This window comes from Arvicanthis niloticus, chromosome 4 (assembly GCF_011762505.2).
Source record: "Arvicanthis niloticus isolate mArvNil1 chromosome 4, mArvNil1.pat.X, whole genome shotgun sequence".
NCBI classification, from domain to species: Eukaryota; Metazoa; Chordata; class Mammalia; order Rodentia; family Muridae; genus Arvicanthis; species Arvicanthis niloticus.
The window spans coordinates 61,801,186-61,826,331 of NC_047661.1; the positions used below are offsets into that span (position 1 = coordinate 61,801,186).

Here is a 25,146-nt window from a genome sequence, read left to right on the forward strand (position 1 = left end):
TATTGCAGAAGAAAGATGTTGAAAAGCCCAGTTACCAGAGAGAATTGGAAAACAATAGATACCATTTCTTCTGAAGCTATTTAAGAACCACATTAAACATTTTCCAGACAATATTGTATGTACTTCAACATATTAATTTTTTTCCACATATAATTGAAACCTGGAAAGTTTAGGCAGGTTGAAAATCATGCTATCTATTTTGTTTTAAAAAATACTTGTTTGGGCCCTAATATTCATGCCTGATTAGCAAACGACATTACATATATGAGTTTTGAAATGGAAGATCAGTACATGCTATCCAAGTCATTTCCTTAGTTAAGTGACAGACGGGGAAATTTTATAAAAACTGAATAAAACTAAAAATACCCTTGTATCACTAGACTTTTCAAGACAAGAATGACGTCATTTGCTTTTCTATCCTCAGTGCCCGAAGTGCTGAACCACGTTCACTAAAGATAAGCTTGACAATAAACGAAAGAGAAGGACTAACAAATTAAGTAGGTAGAGAATTGACAAAGGCCCTGCAAAACACATGGATGGTGACTGACAGCGAATTGACAACAGAATCTATTAACTAACAGAGCTATTACATTATTATAAAACTTTCGGCTTTCATGCCAACATTTATATCTAATTGCATATCTCTAACTCCTCAGAAAAATCATCCACAAGATAATCAATACTTTGGTCTGGCCACCTATAGGCAAATTAGTATAGTTTTCTGAAAGCTCGCTCTCTCTCTCTCTCTCTCTCTCTCTCTCTCTCTCACTCTCTCTCTCTATCTCTCTCTCTATCTATCTACCACTGAGCTACGTCTTCAGCTGTCACTTGTTTCCAATAGACTTTTAATCATCTTAGAATTCCCAGCCTTTTGAATCCAGCTTTAGAATCCATATAAGGTCCAGGGTAGGCAGCGAACTTCAGAGCTCACTAACACAATACAATTATCACATCAACCAGGGCTGACACCATGATAATAGAGAGAGAGACCCGTCAAGCATTTAGATTGTATTTTAATATGCATAAAGTCTGATTACATTTTCTAAATGAATGATATTTTTGTCATCACTTAGGAATCATGGCTTCTTAAGAGGATCATCTGAAGATTCAAAATTTGCAAAGCAAGATCTGAAGCAAATTCTTCCTCTCTTGTGTTACTGTGCAAGTCAGAAATGGGTGGGGATGCTGAATCCAGATGTTGCCTGGTACAAGCTAACAATGGAGTTTACGTGTTACACTGTTGCATTTGAGTAGTTATGCATATACATTCACAATGACCAGTGGCTAGACTTGGGCACAGACACTAAATCTCTGTCTCTTTAACAGAAGGTTCCAGAGCAATTTTTCTTTATCCTAAGAAGAGGAGGCAATATGCTTGTGAAACGGTGGTGCTGTTGGTCAGAGTCTGTGCAGACCCTGAGTTTACAAGGAGATATTTCCTGTTCTTAGATACCTAGAATTTTCTGTCTGGAACCTGTTACTTAGAGTTTGATTTGTCATTTAGTGTTTGGCTTCCTTTCTCATAAACGATGAACCCCCACTTCTTACTAAACTTCAAAAAGATTACAAACCATTTTATAACTATTTACAGTTTTTCACAGATCATAAAGGAAGACAAAAACGTTCGATTCTTATTGGGGGAAAAATGATTAAAAAGTTCTCTCAGACATTCAGTTTTCCATAAGAAGTTAAAACTGAAAGCATCTTGGACCAGTAGCTGCAGAGAGTGCTCGGGAATGGGCTGGGAGGGGAGGAGGCACCTTCATGACAGGAGCCTTAGCAGCTACATCTCCCTCTTCCTCAGTGAACATCTGCTGATTAGGCAAACGCTCTTCTGGGAGGCATTGGGCAACCTCTTGGGTAACTAGGCAAGGCAGCAAGGAACAGGTTTAGTCCTCTAGGTGCAGAGAGCTAAGCCAGACTCCCCAGAACATGTACAAAACTCCACCCATGCCAACAATAAATGATGCCGTCCTAAAAAGAGAAAACAAGCGACCAGGTGGCCAACACTGATTCTATTCCTCTATTACAAGGACATGGTCCTTACAGCAATTTCATGACCTTGCTCATAATTATTATCACTTGATCAACTTAGGAATCGTGCTCAATGGTACTTCATGGTGTGTACACTCATCTGTAGTCCAGACACATGAGGGGCAGAGACAGGAAGACTGTTGTAAGAACAAGACCAGCTTCATCTACATGGTAATTTCCACTTATCCAAAGCTACATAGCAAGAACCTGTCTCATATCTCTGTGTCTGTCTATCTGTCTCTCTCTCTCTCTCTCTCTCTCTCTCTCTCTCTCTCTCTCTCTGTGTGTACAAATTACTTGAAGTAACATGTATTACTTTCAGCCACCATTTGGAAGTTAAGTTCTCATCAACAGAGTGTATGTATTTTTAGATTATAATCATCATAAACAAATATCTTCACAATTTAATTTAAAAATAATTTAAAAATAAACACATTGTACTCTTCAAATCCTAAATATATCCATTGTTGTAGTTTATATATCATGAACATTGGAGATTTTATTTTTAAAGATGAGAGATGAATGTATGGGGCCTGAGTATGTTGCCGTGATACAGCCACAAAGTGACTTACAGACATCCAAATGCTTGGTGGCACTGGAAAGGCTTGTTCTTGGTGTCTGCCTTTTCTATACTGACTCCACAGAAAATGAAAATTATGAAGGAAGGAATAAAGTCGAAAGAAAATTGCAACCTCAAAGGAGCCTTACTTCTTAGAGTTTAGTTTGATAGAATTATCACTACCACATCTTGACCTTCTTTTTATTGGAGGCAGCAGTGCCCAGTGGATAATACACATGTGGATAACACGAATAGCTTATGGAGCATGAGTGAAAGCTCAAACACAAGAGAGCTGGAGGGAGATGATGGGTTTTAGCGCTTTAATTATAGACCTGGTCATTTCTATGGAAACATAAATACAGAAAATCACCATCCTCTTACTGCATAATAAGGCCTGTTAAAATTGATTGCTAATAAAAATGTGTTGAGAAAAATAACAAGGGTGTAAGTGCATCGGTGGTTACAGGAACTCAACGAATAATAGAAACGTAGTCCCCTCTGGCCTTCTCTCCCCCCTTCCACTAACTACCCAGATAGAACGTGGTAATTCCTGCGTGTGACTTTACTGTAGCTGGTAGCAACACTCAGATATACGGCAGTGAAATCCAAGTTTCGACAAGAGAAAGGGGGAAGGAGAATTCTGTTAGACTGTAATGCTCTGCTGGGCTTGGTGACGCATTCCTCTAAAGCCAGCGCTAGGAGAGGGCAGGAAGACTGGCAGTTCCAGGACAGCCTACGCTATGTGTAGGGAGATCCTGTCTCAAAAACATAAAGGCCAGACATGCAGCTCAGTGGTACCGCGTTTGCCTGTCAAGGACAAGGTTCTGATTTCAATCCCCAGTAAACCTCCTCCTTAGACCACAAAATAGCTTAAGAGATGACCCAGGCCTTAAAATCTCAGGTGTATTTTCTGGTCTCATCTGAGTACCAGACTCAAAGCTCTACAGAAACTAGGATGCCCTGTTACGGTTGCCAGAAAAAAAACCACAGCAAAGCAAGGGTGATTTGGGCAAGCTAAAAGAGAAATGTCCTTTCATTAATATGGGTTTCTCATGATTTCCGGAGAAATAATCTTTGAGTGTACTATAGTATATCCAAATGATTTAATCATATTATTTGTACCAGGTGTGTAAGTCACATAGGAAAGCAAATCTTCTGTTCATTTCCTGCCTCTGGTCCCAAGACTTTGAAGAGGCCTGGGAACCCCCCAGGTCCCTTTGAATGGAAGCTAACCAACCCTCTGAACCGGGCCTGGGAGCTACAGGGCTCTGTCTGTCTGGGTGTTCCCACGCTCAGTCCGGGTGAGGAGGCCGCAGCGACCCCAAGGGGCTTGATCACGCGGCCACGCCCCGACCTACCCTCCTCTTCTGGTCCCGGCTCCGGAGCGTGGGAGCGGAGACCGGAGGATGCGCACCACGACCCAGCTGGGAGCAGCCAGGGAAGCGGGAGCGGGCGCGGTGCCAACGCGCGGCCCTGGGAGCGGGGCTATCCACTTACTTGATGTCTTCCCACACCTCGGGACCGTAATTGCGGATCACCAGCAGCTCCAGGGCATGGTTCACGAAACCGTACTGCAGGGCAGAGAAAGACAGCGGTCAGAGACCCTCGCCTTGCGACTCGGTCTTCCACCCCATTCCTCTGACCTGTCATTCGCCTTCTGGTTATGTTTTCGGGGTACCCTATCCTAAAAGAGGGGATCTGCGGGATCTTTGGATTCTCATCGCCACCTCTCCCCTCCCCCGTCTTTTTACCCCTGCTCACCTGTCACCGTGGTGCAACAGGGGCAGCACAGGAACCTGAACCCTGAACCTCCCACACTACCTGGCCCGCGGAACCCAGGATCGGTGGCTGAGGTTGAGCGGTGGGGACCCACTGGGACCCAGAGACTTGGAGCACTCCAGCAGATCATATGTCCCCACCTCCACCAAAGGCGCTGTTCCTCGCGGCCCTCCGCTCTATGTACCCTGGGCTTGCTTCTACAGCTCAGCCCGCTCTCTAGTCAGTCAAGGTCCACCCGCCCAGGTGTGAGGTTCCGCTGACATCCTGACACTCACCATGGTGTCCGCGCCCGGAGCCTGGGAGGCAGCCTCCAGGCAAGAGTACCGCGGAAGGGACCTAGACAGCGACTACAGCGGCGACAGTGCACCCAGACCAGCACAGAGCTGTAGCTAGGGCATCAGTCTCGGCCAACCCTGATTGCCACCTCTTGTCGGCCAATGGCGAGTGGAGCCGCAGGAGGCTGGGCGCTGTTTCTGCCCTTATCTTAACCAATCAGAGACAGAGGAGGGAATTCAGATGGGCTCAGAGCTACTGTGCTTAAACATTTTCCCGCCCCAGTCTGGTGACAAGTCATTCTTTTGAGGTCTAAAAGAAGATAGAACAGACCCAGCTGTGCTCCTTCCAGCATGGACGGGGTTATTGTTGTCATGCTAGCAAGTCTGTTCTAACCCAGAAGTCTATCCTCGGGCTTGTGTGTGTTTATGTATGTTTGCGTGTGCATGTGCCTGTATCCAGTGTTGATCAGCATCACCATATTTACTGTAGTTATGCACAGAAACATATCCTCTGTCGCTTTACCTAGCATCAGCTGGCAAACAGTTAATCCTACAAAATTAACACTTTACTTTTAGTCAATGAGTTTAATAATTAAGTGCACAAACTAAGATGTTTTGTAATATTCAAGAGGTTTAGCAACGGTGTTAGACTTTTTGTCATTGAGACAAAATATCTGACATTAACCAGAGGAATTCATTTTTTTGCCTGTGGTTTCAGAGATATGTCGTTTTTGTCTCCATTGCTTTGGAGCTTGTGGGGAGGTCCAGCTCCACTGTGGCTAAGCAAATGTCAGAGGCTGTTCGGTTTATTACAGTGACATACAGATGGGCCTGGTAGAGGCGACAGTTCCCAAGGACACCAAGGAAGGTCTACTTTCAAAGTCCTAAAAGGTTTCCAGACGTTTCCAAAATGGTATTTCCAGCTGAGGAGTATGCTCTCAAGTACCTGAGCTTCTTGGAGGACACTTCATGTGCAGACATAATTGAGAGCAAAATGTTAAGCCATCTCTGTCTGTCTGTGAACTTCACAGGACACACCGTATTACAACCTAGAAGTTAGGATTCCAGAGTTTCTGTTCTGTCTGTCTATCTGTCTGTCTGTCTGTCTATCTATCTATCTATCTATCTATCTATCTATCTATCTATCTATCTATCTATCTATCGGCCCAGTACAAAATGTGTGACGATTTAATTCCCCTCCAGTCTCTCTCTCTCTCTCTCTCTCTCTCTCTCTCTCTCTCTCTCTCTCTCTCTCTCTCTCTCTCTCTCTCTCTCTTTCCTTTTTACCTTCAAGTCCCTGATTCTGCAAGTACCCACTCATCCACATACCCAATGAAAACTCATTGGTTCTCCAAGGTGAACAGTGATGTAACCATTACTCATCTGTTCTGGCTTCTCACTCTAAGGACAGTAGGCACACACATTGTGTCTCCAAAGGAAAGGTTTTCTACACAACACCTCTTGAATCTTTTGATTCCACAACTGTTGACAGAGCAGGGAACCTACACTGTCTCAGTGGGCATTGTGCAATGGTATATGCCCTAAACTAAGCTTAGACAGGAAAAGAGAGGAGAGAAAAGCATTTCTTTAGGCATGAAGAACACTGAAAATTCACTTGGAAAGAATGTGAGGGGAGCATTCACACTCTCCCTCCTTCCTTACATCCTCCTTTCTTTACTCCCTCTCCTGTGTCTGTCTATCTTTCTAATTGGAATGTCCTTTCTCATTTTTAATTCAATAGCAGTTTGCAGTTATTGTCTCTCATCACATACTTGTAAATGGCTTAAGTTGTTTGTTTTCTAATCTTCCCCCCCCACACACACACACACACCAGGCACCTTTTTTTCACTAAACCTTTACTAATTTTTATTCTGTTCACAAGATACCACAAAGATACCATATGATTCTGAGAACCAAGAAAGTTCTCAACAGCCATACAGAGCCCCCCAAAAGGTGACCACATTTGTGTGACCACCAGCTCAGTGACACCACTGTTGACTGAAGAGAATGAATATAGAAGCAAGACTATGAAGTGATTTATGTCTTACTCCCAGAAACATTATGCTGCGTTCTTCTCTGCACGTTCCAAGCTGAGAAGAATCTGTTAAAGGGGGGAGTAGGAACTTAGAAAAGGACTTGGATTACCCCAAAGCCAATACTGTTTGCTGATCAGTCTGACGGATGAAAATAAACAGGAAGTAGAGTGGCTTTTAGGAATGTCAGCTGAAGGGACTCAAATTTTCAGCTAATGGAAATAATTTTATTTGGGCAATTTAAAATTGATAATATTTGGAATCATAAAAATAATTTACTGGGGAGGGGTCTCCTGTCCGACTCTAACCAGAATAAAAGACACAGTGACTTAGTTATAGTTTTATTGCTGTGAACAGACACCATGACCAAGGCAACTCTTATACGGACAACATTTCATTGGGGCTGGCTTATAGGTTCAGAGGTTCAGTCCATTCTCATCAAGGTGGGAGCATGGCCGCATCCAGGTACTCATGATGCAGGAGGAGCTGAGAATTCTACCTCTTCATCTGAGAACAGCTAGGGGAAGACTGACTTCCAGGCAACTAGGACAAGGAGCTTAAAGCCCACAGTGACACACCTACTCCAACAAGGCTGTATCTCCAAATAATGTCATTCCATGGGCTAGGCATACTCAAGCCACAAGTCACAAAAACGCAGTATTTTTATTAACAGGCTGTAAGCCTAAACTGCAAATTGTGAGCTATTCTATCCTACATCCCAGATATACGCCCATGTTATTTGCCAACTGAGTCTTGCTCTGTTTGCTCTGCACTGTGTATATCCTCAGGGAGATTTTCTATTGGTCACACACTCATGGTTCATCCTGCCTCATGGTGACCTCCTTATCTTACCTTTTTCCTTCTCCTCATGGTCTCTACCTGAGACGCTCACACACACACACACACACACACACACTCAATTTCAATCCTACCTTCCTCTTTCTCATGCACAGTCACAGGCTCTAACCTTTTTATTATCCAATCAGAGATTATTGGGGAGCATTCTTTTTATAGCATGTTGGTCAATACAATGCCCAAGTTCAGATGGCAACCTGATCTTGAGGCACAGAACTCAGCATCTGAATTCACAGTGCAGGAGACCAACCCCAACAGGGACTATTATGTACAAGGCTTTTCAAATCAATATGAGAGTAACAAGCCTTATTGAGAATGTAGGGGTACATTTAGAGACACTCTCAGGCCTGTGCATATGCTTTACAAATGATAACCCTTTTCTCTTTTTTTTCTGCACTGCAATCAGGATTTACAGAGCAGCATGTTGTCATTTGAACCAGTACTTACACTATGACTTGCTTCAATTCCCATGCTTCTTTAATTGGCAAAGTTCAAAACCAAATTATTATTGTTTCGTTGAGCTCTTGGTACCAGCATTACATAGATGTGCAATATTCATCTCTCTTCTTATAAATTATGGTAAAAATTACCCAAAACTTAATGCAAGGAATTCAGGATGTTTTAAACAAAGAGGAATTCCAATTCAAAATGATAGCTTCCCGTGTGGTTTTGTATCAAAAGAAACTAAAAGTCAAATAACTTAGATTCTTAAAGAAGAAAGAACACATGTATTGTACTATTAACTGGGCCCCAAATGGCTAGCTAAGTCATGAGCCCTAGGATTATTACTCTGCTAAACGGAAATAGCATTAAAACAATTTAGAATGACTTCTTGCTATACCCAGAAATCAGTATATCTCTCGACTATCATCAGAGACGTTTTTTATGCAGTAGATGGTGAATAACATGTAGACCCATGATGGATCAGCAAACAAAGAATAAGAGTCTGAGGAATGCTTAGCCCTAACTGGGCTACATAATCATCACATACCCTTTTTCCAAAGCTTAAGAAGCCTTGAAAAAATGTTGCTCGGGGTTAGCACAGGCTCGTGTTTAGCTGGCTTTCTTATACAGCCCAGTACTACTTGCTGAGAGATTTGTCCTCTCCACAGTGGGCAGGGATCTCCTAAATCAATTGAAAGCAAGACAACCTCTCATGGACATGTCCACTGGTCTTTCTGATATGAATAATATCTCAATCGAGACTCTATTCTGTGGTAACTAGGCTCAATGGATTAGACACTGAAGCTAACAACAACAATCAGCTGATCACCTTTCTTGACAACAGTTCATGGATGATCAAAAGAAACAATATTCTGGAAAGCTTTCCTAAGTATCAAACATTTAGTTATTGATTGTATGTAATTAATTAGTAATTGATTAAGCAAGCAGCCACAAAAGAAAGGACATCAGTCTTTGTCAAAACTTGAGAAGAGATCTTGAATCTTCTAAGTTCATTTGTGTAGTTCCTTGTAAATTCCACTTTAAAAAAAAGCCTTTATTACATAATTTAGATCTACTTTGCTGCCCGTCAGTTGCCTATCCATATTTGATCATGCCCTCACACTCTGCCATCATTTGGTGATGCCTGATCACCTGGCCAGTCTTTAAGACTCCTGATGTTTGAAATTTCATTGAAATGAGATACAATTGTATTGACTACAACCAATAGTGGGCTTACAAAGAATGCCTTTTGAACAAGAAATCATCTAGAATTCATCCTAAAAGATTGTTAGCTATAATTTTTGGTATCTCTATGTTATAGTTCTTCTGTGTGCCAAAGAATATTTAACTTCAAAATGAGGAAACCCTAAGGCAGTTTACCTACATTCATGGGCAGTGAGTGATGCTGCCCTTGGGAACATCAATAACCAATGGAAAAGTGTGAAACAACATGCTACTCAGTTAAAAGCAAATTTTGCTCCTAAAACTTCTTAGCAGGAGACAAGGTTACAGTATCCCTTACCTCTTCTTGTGTATACCAGGTAAAGATTATTTTACTGCTTTCACCTCATACCAGGGGAGTAAGACTGGCATATGAATAAAGTCATGTAGTGACACATTAGAGAGCACTGACTCAAAACCAGGCTTCTTTCCTCATAGTGAGCTTGTCCTTTGTGTGTTAGGATCAACAGCCAGTGTTTGTTACTGTACCTACATGGCTATAAAGAATTCAGAAGCAAATTAACTACAATTATCTATGTAAGTTTAAGAAATTCATGGTCAATTCTCTATGCTTTACTTAATGTCTCTAAAAAATTAAGGTACTATAAATGAGGTTCTTATTGATATAAGAACCACATTTCTTTTGTGGTGTCCTTGAAATGAAATAACATATGAAAGGATTGTGTATATGGTATAATAATGTATATCTGATGCTCTATTTTATCATATCACTGCCCTAATTCATTGGCTATTAAACATTCTCCATGTGAACAAATGCATAAAGGGGATGGGAGAATGATATTCATAGAAGCCCTGCTCTTTGGCAACCATGAACCTTTCGAAACACCAATTTCTTCTTCTAACATAAGAAAATCAAGGGTATTGAATGTAACAATATTTTAAAGGACATATAGTGCTTTACATGTGGCAAACGCTTATCAAACGGGAGCTTTATAATCCATTTAAGCAATGCACTTGTTAAAAAATACAAATGATTCTTATTTACACATGTTGCATTTGAGTTAAAACAATGTGCTTAAATATCATACCAGCATTACAGAGTACACTAACCAGATTCTCCATCCCTTCTTTTATTCTCACTCGAGCTCAAGAAGCAGTAGCCAATGTCAACAGAACAAAGTGAGCCCAGATGTGTGTTGTTCCATTCATCCATGTGAAAGAAAGTTAGTCCACTCTGGGGTCTGTCTTAATTCATTATCTTCTAAATTAAATGTATTCAGCTGCTCTTATTTATTTCTTCTTTGGAATTGATTACTTTCAGTTTTATTCTAGCCAAGAGACTATTTAAAATGCCCATAAATAATTGATTTTTAAGAGCAGACTCACTCTTTTAAGTGTCCTGTGGAAATCAGTGGTTTCTTCCATCTGAATGAACGTTAAGACTGACTTCCAGTCAGAAGAAAAGAATTACTCACATGGAAAAAACAGCAGAGTTGACAGAACTGAGTCAGGCAATACTGAGCTAGCACTTATTATGGGAGACAGAATAAGATCCTATCTTGTCAAATGTTTATACCTGCATCTCCATGGCCTATGACTTTATCAAATGACACAGCAAAAGTCATGTAGAAAAATGTGATTATTTCAAGAACACTGATACGGGGACATTGTTCTAAAGTATTGAAATTGACTCAAAATTTCAAAAGGGAGTTTTAAAGTAAAGGTAGGAACAATAGTTTGAAGAGGCTGTGAACCAACAGACACAGGTGATGTCTGGATGACAGAAGGAGTTGATTACCTCTAGATTTTCCCCTTTAAAACTAGCCTGATGACACCTTGATTTTTAGGAGGTCTGGTCTGTAGAATTACAAAATAAAAAAATCCTGTTTTCATAAGCCACCAAAGTTGTGGAATTTATTATAGTAGTATTAGGACACTAAGAGAGAAGCCAGTGGTTTGTTTCTTAAATAATTCTGAGAGCATGCATGGACTGAATGTAAATACCCCCCTAAGATTTATATACTAAATATAGGAGACCCAATATGATGGTATTTGTGGCCCATGGCAGGTAAGTGGGTTAAGAGGAAAGCAAGAAAGCAGGACTTACAAGATGTGACAAGAGTTTACATGAGGTAAGAGAGACTAAGCTCTTTCTTCAGTGTGTGAGAGAGAAGCATGAAAAAGCAGGTGTATTTATTACTTTTCTCTTACTGTGATGAAATATGATCGAGATAACTTATAGAAGTAAGAATGTATATGGGCTTATTGTTGCAGAGGGAGAGACCATAATGGCAGGAGAGGCATATGTGCCCTTCCCCCACGCTGCCAACCTGTCTAGGTTGAGCAGCCCCTAGGTTGAGCAGACAGGAACATGCTGTTTACTACTAGAGATCCGAATAACAAAGGACTTGGGAAGCTGCCTGCATTGGAGACCAGCAGTCTGCCACAGGAGTTGAGCTGAATGGATCGCCTGCTGAGCTTGCTCACTACACCTCTGGCCCGTGATTAAGGATGCACACCCTTCACCCACACTGCTGAGTTATCCTTGACACCTCCCAGACTGCTATCTCCTTGCCCAGCCCCTGGGCTGAACCGAGAAGAGACTCTGGGGGTGGGGCTTCCCCTTTATATGTGAAAGCAAATTATTAAATTTCAGGCCTTGATCAGAGAACTTTGTCTTGGCCTCATCTCTTCTCGCCCTCCGTCCCCTTTCATTCCCAGCCCCCCTTTCAGGTGAACCCACTTGACTTGTGGCCGCAGGCGGCTACAGATATAGCAGAAGGCAGCTGGATCAGGAAGTTGTGAGTTCACATCTTCAATCATAAACATGAAGAATTAACTGAAAGTCGGTCAAGGCTATAAACTCTCTAAGCCCCCTCCCAGAAATGTACTTCCTCCAGCAAGAATTCACTACTCCATAACCTTTCCAAACAGAGCTACCAGTCATGAAATCAGATGTTCAAAAATGTATAATAGTTATTCCTTACACCAGCAGCACATTAGAGCCCTCACCAGGAACTAAATTTTCTATCACTGTGGTCTTGAACTTCCAGCCTCAGAAATGCTGAGCAGCAGGGTATCTATAGATTATGTCTACAGGATGTCTAGCAATAGTCCAAGCTGACTAAGACCCTAAAATCAGTGTGCAGATTATATTTCCAGCTAAATATTTCAGAATGTCAATATCAGCAGAACTTCCTCATACATAACTCTTATAACTATATCAAGCTCCTAGTCTCTTGTTGGCCTTGTGTTTTGTTGAAGAAAGGATCACATTATTATTAGAAGTCACTTCTCTAATAGAGAAACACGTTTTCTTATTTTTTCAAAAGTTTGTTTCTCCAGGATGGTCAGGAATTTTTTTGCTTGTTTGGTTTTTTTTATCATAGTTTTACATAAGAACTATTTACAGAATAAAGTAAAACAACTAGAGATTATGAACATTATTATGTAGCTTACAAAGCCATAAGGTAGACTTAAAAGATAGTGAGAGAAGCATAAACTGTATATAAATTTTACTTACTTTAATAAAAGTATTATAAAAATTAAAAAATCAGATCAGTGTGCCATATGGATTACAACAGTCTTAAGGAATGTTATAGAGGAACGTTTAATCCAACAACATGTCTGCTCTTGCAAGGAATCACATCCAAAGACCTACTACGTTTGTGTGATCTGGCTGGAATGCAGACATGCCACATACCTTTAATCCCTCTGACTGGAATACAGACACACCCTTAGTATACACCTTTAAGGTAAAGTTGGCAGCCAAATTTCAAAGTGACAGCTAATTGAGGGGCAGACAAAGTGACAAATCAGAGAAAGACTTGACAGAATGAGTCAGAGATAGGATATGCCAACTCTCAGGTGACAAGAATAAGAAAGTACTTAAAGAACAGTGAGAGAAAGTACAGTGGAGCTCAGTTCACAACAGTTCAGTTCAGTTTGGTTCAGTTCAGTTAAGACTGGTTGAGTTTAGAGCAGTTCAGCTCATGAAGTTCAGAGGAAGTCTTTCCAAGCTGAGTGATTCAGTCAGAAACCAAGAGAAGCTAATTTGAATCAGCTTGGAGAGGAGTTTGAACCAAAACAGCTGAGTTGAACCAGCCAGCCAGAGTTCATAAAGAGCTAGAAAGGGTGTGTTTATTCAGTAGTAAGTATCCGAGGCTAAAGCATTCTAGGCCTAGGTTAGCAGACAGAGGCTGGAAGCTGAAGCTTTCAAGGTCCAGGATTGCAGAAGATTAGATTGTATGGAGGCTAGAAGTGTCCAGGCCTAGACTTAGGGATAGTTAGATAGAAACACTCTGGGCTCAGTCCAAACTGTGTATTCATAAAGCTTTGGCACAGGTCTTATCTCATCACTTCATCTGAGAAAATAAAAGCAGTATTTACATTTATAAACTTGGGAGTGACATTTAATGTGGAGACAGTAACATTTAATAATAAACTTTTTGAATTAGGTTTGAGTAAACACCAACCATAAAGTGAAAGGCTAAAAGAAAGAGGGAGGCCATACGTAAGCTGTCTTTTCTGAGACAGGGAAATCATCCAGTGGAGTAGAGGCACGTTTCTAAGATAAACCATGAATGAAAATGAAAATTGTCACTTGTTCTGTGTGACAGTAAAGATTTACTGATTATGTAAATATGTAAAAATGCAGGAAAGTCCTATGAGCAACCAATTGCCTTTTCTAGAGCCCATATCGCTCATTACTCTTCAAGCTTATCGCTCAGCACTTAGCTAAACATGAATTACTCAACTTTACCCCAGATTTAGCCCGATGTTTTTGGTATGGCATTTGGGCTATATTTATCTCTTCAATTCTAGTCTCAGCATATTGACCTTTGATTATCTTTATCATAATCTACAGAATCTAGAAGAGAGTAAGCAAGACAGAAAGCATCTAAGGAGGCTTGATGTGCCAGGCCCCGCTCAATACACTCATGGTCTAAGAAGCATGATATACTGAAATGGTTTCCAGGTAACACACATAGTTATGGAAATCCCAGCAGTCAACCATGCTTGCCATCTAGTAGGGCACTCATCCTTGGTGAGAGAAACTGAAATTAACTTTTTGAATTGAAAATTGATTTTAAAAACTCCTTTAGAGTTTTTAAAGCCACTGAGAGTTTCATTACTAGACAGGTGGTGGTTTTGAGGAGTGGGGTACGTTAAAAGCCACACCTCTTTTTGCAATGACTTTCAAGCAAATGGATCAAATGTAAACTATTTAGTTTCCTGTCTTCCTCTCACCTGATATCAATAATGAAAAGTTAATGACATTCAATGTACAGAAAACTCTCTGTGAAATTCTCCTAGTTTCCTAGCTGTGCTGTATTAGCTACAGGAAGATTCTTTAAACTATTTCCAAATCTTGCATACTAGAGTCCCTTAAGTGCTTGGCCACACTCCCATTCTTTATGCCAAATTCCTTCTGAAAAGTTATTCTCAGTTGCAGCAGGTAGGTGAGGCAGCCAGACTACAAGAGTTGGTTGTCTAGAAACAGATTCATTTTTCATTAAGCCTATGGGAAGAGGAGGAAGGAAATTTTGTATTCCCCTTCTTAAGGTATGCTGAGGCACATAACAGCATCTCCACACATGTCAGAAAGAGGCATGTCCATGTTTTTCCAAAGAGATGGCAATGGTTTTTTTCTGAGTGTGTCTTTTCAGAGATGCCCTTCCTTCCTCATCTGTAAACAATGTAAGGGTATAATAGGGAGGATACATTTTTCTCTTAACTTGGGTGTGTTTCTTCTTTCTCTGGAGCCAGTGGATTCCAGACTGTGTGAAGTAAGCACTCCAACTGACAGACACAAACCAGAGAGCATATCATTTGCCTGGTTCAACAAGAAAGAACTTCAGTCTCTGTCTGTGAAGGCTCTAAGGTGTTGCCCCATAAAGATGCAGTCTCCACTGTCACCTGCTCTCAGTACTATATGTACTGTCTTAACTGCAGATGGACCTACTCTGAACAATCCCATAAATCTCATGATAATGTGGAACACTGAAATAACTGGCAGTACAAGGTGTAGAACAATGTCATGACATAAGTAAAACTATGACGATAAAACTCTGATGCAGACTGTACAGACCATCCTAATTGGTCCCATTTCTCCATATCATTTCACACAGTAACATTTCACTTAGTCTGAGATTATAGAAGGTGATCCAAAAGGAATAAGGATATCTTCAGGATTTAAGAGATGTTAACTATCTGGTGAACAATGGTCAGCCTAGAACTTCCTCTTGCTGACCAAGATAGTCTTTTGTTGGCAATACACCATGCTGCTCTGGCAAAAATGCTTCTGATCAAGTGGAATGGTCAGTAGAGATACAATAGATACATGTTGTGTAGTTTGTTTTACCACAAAAAGATTCATGTTTTAGAGACTTGGATCTCAGTGTAATGATATGAGGAGTGATGTTACTCTTAAGAGGTAGGGAGTAATGGGTAAGCCTTAGGGTTTTGAAGATAAAAGATATTCTATTTGGACCTGTATCTGAACCTGAGAAATAACTGTAAGGGCTTAGAGCATTTGCCTCAGTAGGTAAGAGCACTAACTGCTCTTCAAGATGACCTGAATTCGGTTTTTACTAATGCCATGGCTGTTTGAAACAATTTCTATCTCCAGTCCCTACCTAGGCATCAGACATGTACATGGTACACAGACATACATGCCAACAAAATACCCATATCTGTAACGTGAATAAACATTTTACAAGGAGCAATGCTATCTTTCTAATTTAGGAGTGACCTCTTGCTCCTACAAACACTCCAAGCTCACCATGAGGTCACAGCATAGTCAACCTTGTGTTATTTATTGTGTTTTAAAAAATATATTTAGCTTTTAAATTGAGCTAACAATTCTTTTTTTCTTCCATTGTCCATAGTGTGGAAAGGATGTTAATGATGAATAAGAAAGAGAGGAAACATCCTATAGACTCCTCAAGTGATTGTGACTGAGTGCTGCTAAAAATATAGACAAAAAAAGAACACTTTGTGAGGTCTTAGATGGGTTCTGATAGACACAGATATGTCTTGCACCCTTGCGGCTCAAATGAATTAGCAGAAGTGGATGATATGTCTGATTTCTGCTCAGAGTGGATACTTCTAACATATTTCTATATTGTCCCAAGGGCTCAAATTTTCAACTAGGCAGGATGGATAGGTTCTAAACTTAATAACAATGCCCTGTGTGCTTGTGAATTATAGCTAGCGGTTGTGAATAAAACCTGCCTAACAGACACAGAACTTGCCTTTGTCACTAGAAATCGCTACAATATTTGTAAAGGTGCAGGATCCACAACCACTGTCACCATGTCACCATAGCTTTCAAATGAATTCATTTTTCTGCCTCTATCACATGGGTTGCCTAACACAGTGTTCTGTCCAGTTTCTATAACAGCATTTTTTGTTTGTTTGTTTGTTTGTTTGTTTGTTTTTTTTTTGGCTTTGTTTTGCTTTGGTTTTAGTTTATCCTGAGGTTAGCGCATAATTCTTTCTACCATAAAGAAGGGGTTGGAGGCATTTCAGAATAAATAAACATCTTAGCAGGAGTTTTAGGACTTGGGCACATGCAGTGATTTTCTGCTAAGCAATTTTCTTCAAATTCTGTGAGATTCACTTACAGTTTCTTTTTCTGGCATCATGTGTTCAAAAAAATTTAAAAGCTTGAAAACACTCTCTCTACAGTCTTTTTATGGAATATCTTAGATTAAGTCTTAAATCTGCCATTTAAATTTTGTCTTGGTTTTAACTGCTGTATTTAAGTCTAACATAATAATATATCATGAAAGTAACTTGATTTTGATGGCAGCAAATCTAACCTGATAATGGAAGAAGTTTATTTTTGAGATTATTACATTTTTCTGTTTACTTAACATTTTGAATTAAAAAAATCTGCCTGTTTATGAACACTTTTCTATTTTCTTATAGAAACATCAAATTTGAATGAGGAAGTAAAAGTTTAGATAAAAAATATGTGGGTCATGTGGGTTGGTCACAATAAATGTGTGAGTGGCTAGGATACAGAGATTAATAACATGCACAGTATTTAAAGTGGCTTCAGATCAAAATATCACATGGGTCATATTATAAGTAGAATAAAGGAAACATTTAAAGAAATCATCACCATCAGAAAGCTAGATTCTGACTTTATAAGAGAAGGAAACTCTTGTTACAACAAAGAAGACGGGAGACTGCTTCCTCAGCAAGCATAATTCATCTCCATCTTTCTAAAAGACACAAAGACTTACCAGGATCTGAAAAGTCTCCCAATCAAAGACTGTACATTATGTTATGACACTGTAAATCCTTACTGAAAATGACTTGTTAATATTTTCTGCATAATAAAGCAAGCTGAGGCTGCCCCAGCTGTTCACTTGTATGTGGACCAGTGAACTTCCCTCCCTCTCATCTCTGCTGAGTAATTTCAGCTTGGAAAAAGATGGCAGTGACTGCCTTCACAGGTAGCATGTATTGGCCCCACCTCAATTTAACTCTTTATGTAACTGTCCAATACACATAAAGGGTGAGTTAATATCAAAATGTGCATGTAGGTGAAGTCAAATCAGTGGAAAGCAGGGAGTTGGAAAAATGTAGATTGTGATGGTTCCCCCAGTGGCCTCTATTTTAAGGGTTTAGTCCTTAGCATGGCAGAGTTGGTAGAGCATGGTAGATAAAACTTTAGCAGGGAGGGACTAGTGGAAATCTGTCATCAATTGGAGGTGTTCCCTAGGGAGTAGTGGAACCCCCTCTTTTTTCCTATTTTTGTTCTATTTCACTTCCCAGCTATGACACAAACACTTGGTTGCACCACACTATTCCAGTATGATAAGCTTCCCCCACCCCCATCAGAGGTCACTAATCTTAGAATCACCCACCATGGACTAATGCCTTCAGAACTATGAAGCAACCCATTTCTCTCTACAATTTGATTTTTCTCAGGTTTGTGTTACAGTAGTGAGAAAGTGACTAATGCATACTCTATCAAGATACCCCATCTACACATATGTAAGATGCACACTGTGTTTTCAAGTATAATCACATAAAACAGTTTGAATATGTTGTGTTGATTAAAACCAAAATAAGACTGCAAAACCTATCTGTAGCTAGACTTTAGTGAGACTGTCATGTACAACCTCTTTTAGGCAGCTTCTTAACCGAGTAACCACTAAGGGCCTATGTCTATACCTACGAATATTTGGAGCAGACACACCCGTTGTTCATCTATCTCCTTGATTGCCTAGATCAATGTAAAAACATCATGTTCAGTGTTATTGCCTTCAAACTTGAGTGTAGGACAGGTCTGGGAAGGGGCAATCAATAGGAGGATTCAGAAGAAAGACGCAAGACAATGATGAAGTTTTCTGTTCCTAACAAGGAGTGAAAAGTTCTAAAGATTTGAGGTTTATATGTAATCCCAGTGTAAGCACTGTTTCTGTTCTTGCTGTTGGTGTGTGTGTGTGTGTGTGTGTGTGTGTGTGTGTGTGTGTGTGTATGTGAGGGGGGCATGAGCACATGCAGGTCCACATGTGCGTGCATATTGAGGCCAGAGGATATGCCAAATGTTATAAATTATGTCTCCATTTTTTGATATTTTCAAGACAGGGTCTATCAATGGCTTGGACCTTGCCAGCAGCCTAAACTGGATGGCCAGTGAGCCCAGGGCTTGGAGTCTGCTGTATCCACCTACCCCTAGTGCTAAGATTTCAGGTGTGAACTGTCATGCTCCATTTTGTCTACGGGTCTTGGGATTGAACAGAAGTCACCACATTTGTGAGCACTTTACTGACTCATTATCTTGTTCATACTTTTGGCAAATTACCCAACTTGTAATGTGAACTGTTTCCCACTAAGATGGAAACAGCTGTTCATGCAATCACCTGTACTCATGAGTCTTCATTGTTATATGTGCATTTCCTGAAACAGCCTTTGAAAAACACACGTTGTACCTTCCTCCTTTAAGATTCAGCATGTCCCTTGTCTCATTGTTCTAACGCTGTTGCAGAAACAGGCTACCTATCTGCTTTATCATTATTAACTGTTTTATTCATTTACATCTCAAAATGTTATCCCCTTTCCAATTACTTCTCCACAAACCCCATCCCATCCGCCCCTTCCCTTTGCCTCTATGAGGTGCTCTTCCACCCTCTCACCAACTCCTGCCTCACCACTCTAGCATCGCTGTATGCTAGGGCATCAAGTCTCCACAGGACCAACGGCCTCCTCTCCCATTGATGTCAGATAAGGCCATCCTCTGCTATACATATATCTGGAGCCATGGATCTTTTCATGTATACTCTTTGGTTGGTGGTTTAGTCTCTGGGAGCTCTGGGTGGGCTGGTTTGTTGATATTGTTCTTCCTATGGGGTTGCCATCCCCTTCAGCTCCTTCAGTCTTTCCCCTAGCTCTTCCATTGGGGTCCCCAGGCTCAAGCGATGGTTGGGTGTGAGTATCTGCATCTGTATTGAACAGGTGCTGGTAGAACCTCTCAGGGAATAGTCATACATACCAGGCTCCTGTCAGCAAGTGCTTGACATCAGCAATAGCGTCAGGGTTTATTGTCTGTAGATGGGATGGATCCCTAGGTGGGGTGGTTTCTGGATAGCCTTTCCTTCAGTCTCTGTTCCATTTTCTTTGTCCCTGTCTTTCCGTTGGATAGAAACATCTGGGTTAAAAATTTTGAGATGGGTGGCCCCATCCCTCAACTGTGGGCCATTCCTGTTTACTGGAGGTGGTCTCTACAGGTTCTATCTCCCATTTGTTGCATATTTCAGCTAAAGTCATCCTTGTTGGGACCTGGGAGCCTCTCACTTCCCTGGCATCTGGGACTTTCTAATGGCTATCCCCAGTTCCCAACCTACCACTACTACATATTTCTATTCGATTTCCTGACCCTCTGTACTTCTCTCCTGTCCCTTTTAGTACCTGATTTATCCCCCCTTCCCTCCCTCTCTTCTCTCCCTCCCAGGTCCTTCCCTTCCTCTACCTCATGTGATTATTTTTGTTACCCCTTCTGTGTAGGATTGAAACATCCACACTTTGATCTTCCTTCTTCTTAAGCTCCATATGGTTTGTGGGTTGTATCATGGATATTCTGAGCTTTTGGGCTAATATCCATTTATCAGTGAGTATATACCATGTGTGTTCTTTTGTGTCTGTGTTACCTCACTCAGGATGATATTTTCTAGTTCCATCCATTTGCTTGTGAATTTCATGAAGTCATTGTTTTTAATAGCTGAATAATACTCCATTGTATAAGTGTACCACATTTTCTGTTTTCATTCTTATGTTGAGGGACATCTGGGCTCTTTCCACCTTCTGGCTATTATAAATAAGACTGCTATAAACATAATGGATCATGTGTCCTTGTTATATGTTGGAGCATCTTTTGGGTATATGCCCAGTAGTAGTAGTAGTACAGCTGGGTTTTCAGGTAGAACTATTTCCAATTTTCTGAGGAACTGCTAGATTGATTTCCAAAGTGGTTCTATCAGCTTACAATCCCACCAGTAAAGGAGGACTGTTCCTTTTTCCCCATATCTTCACTCACCTGTATCTGCTGTCCCCTGAGTTTTTTATCTTAACCATTCTGATTAATGTAAGGTGGAATATCAGGGTTCTTTCTCGTTTTCACCTGTGCCCAGAAACGGAGCCTATATTCTGGATTCTCACCCACTCAGCCCACATCCAGAGACAGCTTTGCCTACTGCAGTTCTGACATCCAGGATCACAGGTGAGGCCCCAACCTCCGCCCCAATACTTGGCCTAACTGGGACACACACCCCCAGGACCCAGGGGATGCAGGAACCCCTGCCCAGCTAGAGTGTTCCTTCCAGTTTGCACCTGCACCTGGGAGTGAAGGCTGTGCTCCGGCCTCCTCCAACCCACCCATACCCAGAGATAGCTTGAGCCCTAGGAGTTCTGACACACCCTGGATCTGCTTTTCATTTTACATAGTTAACAGGTGCTCATAAGCTGGTCTTGAGAACCAGTAACAGATAGTTGTTCCAGGAAAATAATTTTTGATAATGTTTTTATTTAGATAAAATGACAAAATAATAGAAAAGTTTTAAGAACCGTACATGGAGCTCCCATACTTCTTTTTACTTGAATTAGGTACAGTTCCTCCATTAGCCCCAGGTGTGTACACAGGTGACACAGGTGAGTGTGAGCATACATTATATGCACATACATGAGAGATACGTGTAGTTCCTTCATGCTGCTTGGATTGGAACTCAGGACTGCCTTAGTGCTAGGCAGGTGCTTTGTCACTGAGGTCTACCTCCATCTCTAAAATACAGTGGGGAATTAAGTCTAATTAATGTGCAAGCATCTGAATCAGATTATTACTAATGTAGTAACTACCTAACTACACAGCTTAAGAGGGTGATATCCTGTTTTCTGCTTTCTAATTGTCTGTGATTGCTATTAGTTCCCCTGTATTGAATTTTAGTTCCAGAATGAGAGGGTATTTATCTCTTTACATTTTTAATAGATATTCATTGAACTTCATAGCATTGTGACATCATAAATACACCTTTGCAAGGCCTGCGACACTCTCCAATATCAGTGGGACTGTTTAATGAGATACTACTAACCTTGAAAGAAATCCACTGGAGTGTTTCAGTCATACCCCTTGGAAACTAGAACTAGGCAAATGATGACTGTTACTCCGGATGCTTGGAGACTAATGGAGGTAGAAAAGGACTTGGAAACTGAGTTTCTTTTCAAATACACACATAGAAAGTCAGCATGTCTGCAGTTCTGCTAAGACTGATTCAAAAACTCCACTGTGTATCTCTCGCTTGGCTTGGAAGTTGGTTTTCTTTCCAAGCCATATCCTTTCACTAAATTAACACTGGAGCTTATTTGGGAGGGAGAATAAACTGTCACCATTAGCAATAAAATCCAAGCTCCATGGTGAGGAAATTACTCAATAACAGAGCCCTTACCCAGCATGCACTGTCCCTGTGTTCTGCCCACAGAATCATACATACATGCACAATGGGAAGGGAAGAAAGGAGAACTGAGAGGAGGGCTTCAGAGGGAAAAGAAATTCCAGAAGAAATGACATTTAAAGATCTTCACAATGAAACCCTGGTGGGGTTTTCTTCATTGATACTAGTGGTTTCTGTAGAAAATAGTAGGATATTTTAACTAGAATAAAACTTCACAGGTATACACTGAATAATACAAAATTTGATTCTTAACACATACACATACACTAAAATGGTCAGTAGAAATACTTAAGATGCTATCAAAAAAGATAAAACAGAGCCTCATTTTCTACTTCCGAGTTCAAACTTTTCCCCTTGGATTTTATGGCTCAACATGGCAGTGGAGGATCATTTAAACATGAATGTTTGTGAACACTTTGCCACTGTCTGCTACAGTAGGCTCTCTGTGTGCAAAGTTTAATTCTATGCCTTAATTAAATTTGAATATTATTGCATACTAACTAGAGCTATAAGTCTTTGTATTCTGAAAGTTTTGCTATTAGTACATTTTACACGGATTAGGAGGAAGTACATTGTTACTATTAATTAAAATGTTTTATCACATACAGCATCAAAAAGAAAAGTATTTGCTGTATTACATATTGTGCTATAGAGAATATTTTTAATGACAAAACATGAAAATATTCTTTGATACTTGCAGAACTATCTTATATCACATTTCATCTAATGTCTAATTGCTTATTTTCTTTAAGAAAAAAAAAGTAAAGGAAAGGAAAACACATACATAGGTACAAAGATGTAGCTGGAAAGGTGGTGCTGGCCTATTGTGTTACATATGCCATGAATAAAGAAGGGCATCTAATTGAATGTAGAGTTGAGCAGCTGGAAGCTCTTGCAGAATTAAACACTGTTGTTTCTATTCAGAGATTTTACAGGCGACACTACCACATACACACTTTAATAACCATGGCTTGCGCTAGGCACAGGCCGGAGTTGAATCCATTATTTCAACACTTACACTTGACTACAGTTGCCTGGAATATGTACAATGTGCTGGATTTTAAGTGCAGGTAGTGACTGTTCTAGAACAAAACTATGTCCCCAAAAGTCACAAGTCACTTTTGAGGTTTGTTTCTTAAATAGAAGAAGGTTGAAGCACTGAAGTGAACACTTTTTTTTTTCCATCTTAAATGGGAGACAGAGGAAACTTGTGTTTAGCCTCTGCAATCTTAACACTGCTTTTGATCTTCTGTAATCCTAACATCATCTCAGAGGTTTTGCATACCCTCAAAGGCGTCAAGCATATAAGCATGTGGCTCGCTAGTCTACCCCTGATGCTTTGCCCAAGAAGTTGGCATTTCCATCTTCCCCATCTTTCTGCTGGAACCATGGTTTAGAATTAGGTCCTTGATGTTGATAAGCATCCAGAAAGTGACAGATTCCAGGAATGTCATTAGGGAAGTTTGGTGGAAGCTCCTCCCTCGATCTCGGCGTGAACACAAAGCCAGGACAGTCTTTGAGTAACCTGAAAACAATGTAAATAACGTAAAAATTTAATGCTGGCAGAAACACTTGCCAATTCAGAAGAAGGAGACAACAGAAGTAAATGAATAGTAATATAATAGTCATATTAGGTATGACTGACTAAAGGATTCCCATAAGTCAATAGTCGCATGAAAGAAATTCTACAGTGTATCAAATTCATGGAAAATTCTACTCGCTCATACATTTGACTTGAATTAAAAGACAGATTGATCATATGATATTTGGGGATGATGTGATTTATATAACAGTGGAACTCCTAAACACAAAATTATCTAAAATTTTAATCCGATTGAGAAGCATTTCCTAAGTTAAAAATAATGTCGCTGTCCATCCATCCATTTATTCATTCATTATATAAATACAACTGAGAAGAAATCCTGGGCAAGAAGCCATGGAAAAAAAGGTAAAAGGATAAAAGTGATATGAAAATTACTTTTTGAAATTCGAATGAATTTTTAAAATGAATTTCACAAAGGTAGGACTCAAATGTTCTTTGTGGTGGGAGGAGCTTGTTTGAGACCATGCTTCATGTAGCTCAATTTGGCTTCCAACTCACTATGAAGCTAAGGATAACCTTGTACTTCTGAACCTCCTGACTCCATCTTCTAAGCACTGGGGTTACAGCCACACACATTGTTTTATGCTATTCTGGGGATTCATCCCAGGGCTTCAAGCATGCTATGTAAACACACTGTGAGTGGAGGCACATCTCCAGCCTACAAGTGAGCTTCAGTCACTCATGTGACCGTCTACTATGTGGTGTGCATTTGTCTAATGGGACCTAAATATAAGGGAACAGTAAGACTGGGCAATAAGCAAGCTTTTATATTTTCAAGAGACTAAATAGTATGATACTCTTGTGATCTGTAGGGATCTAGAATAGTTTCTGTTACTTGGGGGTTTTCATTGCAGGATTTTTTTTTAATAAGACAAAATTTGTGAAATAAATAAAAGTCAATGGGCATGGGATGGCTGCTTATTTTCTGAATAAATGTAGATGACTGCCACCATAGCACAGGAATTGTTGATTCAGGTTGCCAGCTGCACATATTCAAAGAAGTAGAAAGAGAGGTCTGCTTTGGTTGTTGTTGTTTTGGTTTGGTTTTGGTTTTGCTTTCTCTTTGTTTTTCCGCTCAACTGGAGATTGAATCTAAGGACTCATACATGCTAGCTTAGCCCTTTAACACTGAGCTGTCTCCAGTACTCCTTTAACATTAAAAAAAAAAAGGTTTATTTATATATGTTTTATGTGTATGTGTGTTTTGTCTGCATGTATTCTGCATTAAGTGTGTGCCCAGTGCTTACAGAGGCCAGAAGAAGGTCTGGGATCATCTAGAACTGGAATTTAAGAAGGTTATAAGCTACTGTGTGGGTGCTAAGTATTAAACCTGAGTCATCTGGAAGGGCAGCAACAGCTCTTAACTACTGAGCCATCTCTTCAGCCCCCTGCCCTATTTCATTTTGAGACAGGGTATCAT

At 40.3% G+C, this 25,146-nt stretch overlaps 2 protein-coding genes across 3 annotated transcripts in view; both read right to left on the minus strand.

Moving 5' to 3' along the window:
• The window catches only part of Gucy1b1 (guanylate cyclase 1 soluble subunit beta 1), a 43,167-nt gene extending 38,387 nt beyond the window's left edge, over nucleotides 1-4,780 (minus strand). Inside the window, exons 1-2 of the mRNA XM_034501035.2 lie at nucleotides 4,648-4,780; nucleotides 4,091-4,164 (exon numbers count right to left, since the gene is read on the minus strand). Of these exons, the coding sequence (XP_034356926.1) occupies nucleotides 4,091-4,164; nucleotides 4,648-4,650 (77 nt within the window). The 5' untranslated portion in view covers nucleotides 4,651-4,780. The remainder of the gene's footprint in view (nucleotides 1-4,090; nucleotides 4,165-4,647) is intronic.
• A 16,401-nt stretch (nucleotides 4,781-21,181) lies between these two features.
• Nucleotides 21,182-25,146, minus strand: part of Gucy1a1 (guanylate cyclase 1 soluble subunit alpha 1) — a 55,005-nt gene continuing 51,040 nt past the window's right edge. Inside the window, exon 9 of one of the 2 annotated variants that reach the window (XM_034500507.2) lies at nucleotides 21,182-23,648. In XM_034500507.2, the coding sequence (XP_034356398.1) occupies nucleotides 23,444-23,648 (205 nt within the window). In that variant the 3' untranslated portion in view covers nucleotides 21,182-23,443. The remainder of the gene's footprint in view (nucleotides 23,649-25,146) is intronic. The other variant, XM_076932575.1, reaches the window with a different exon arrangement.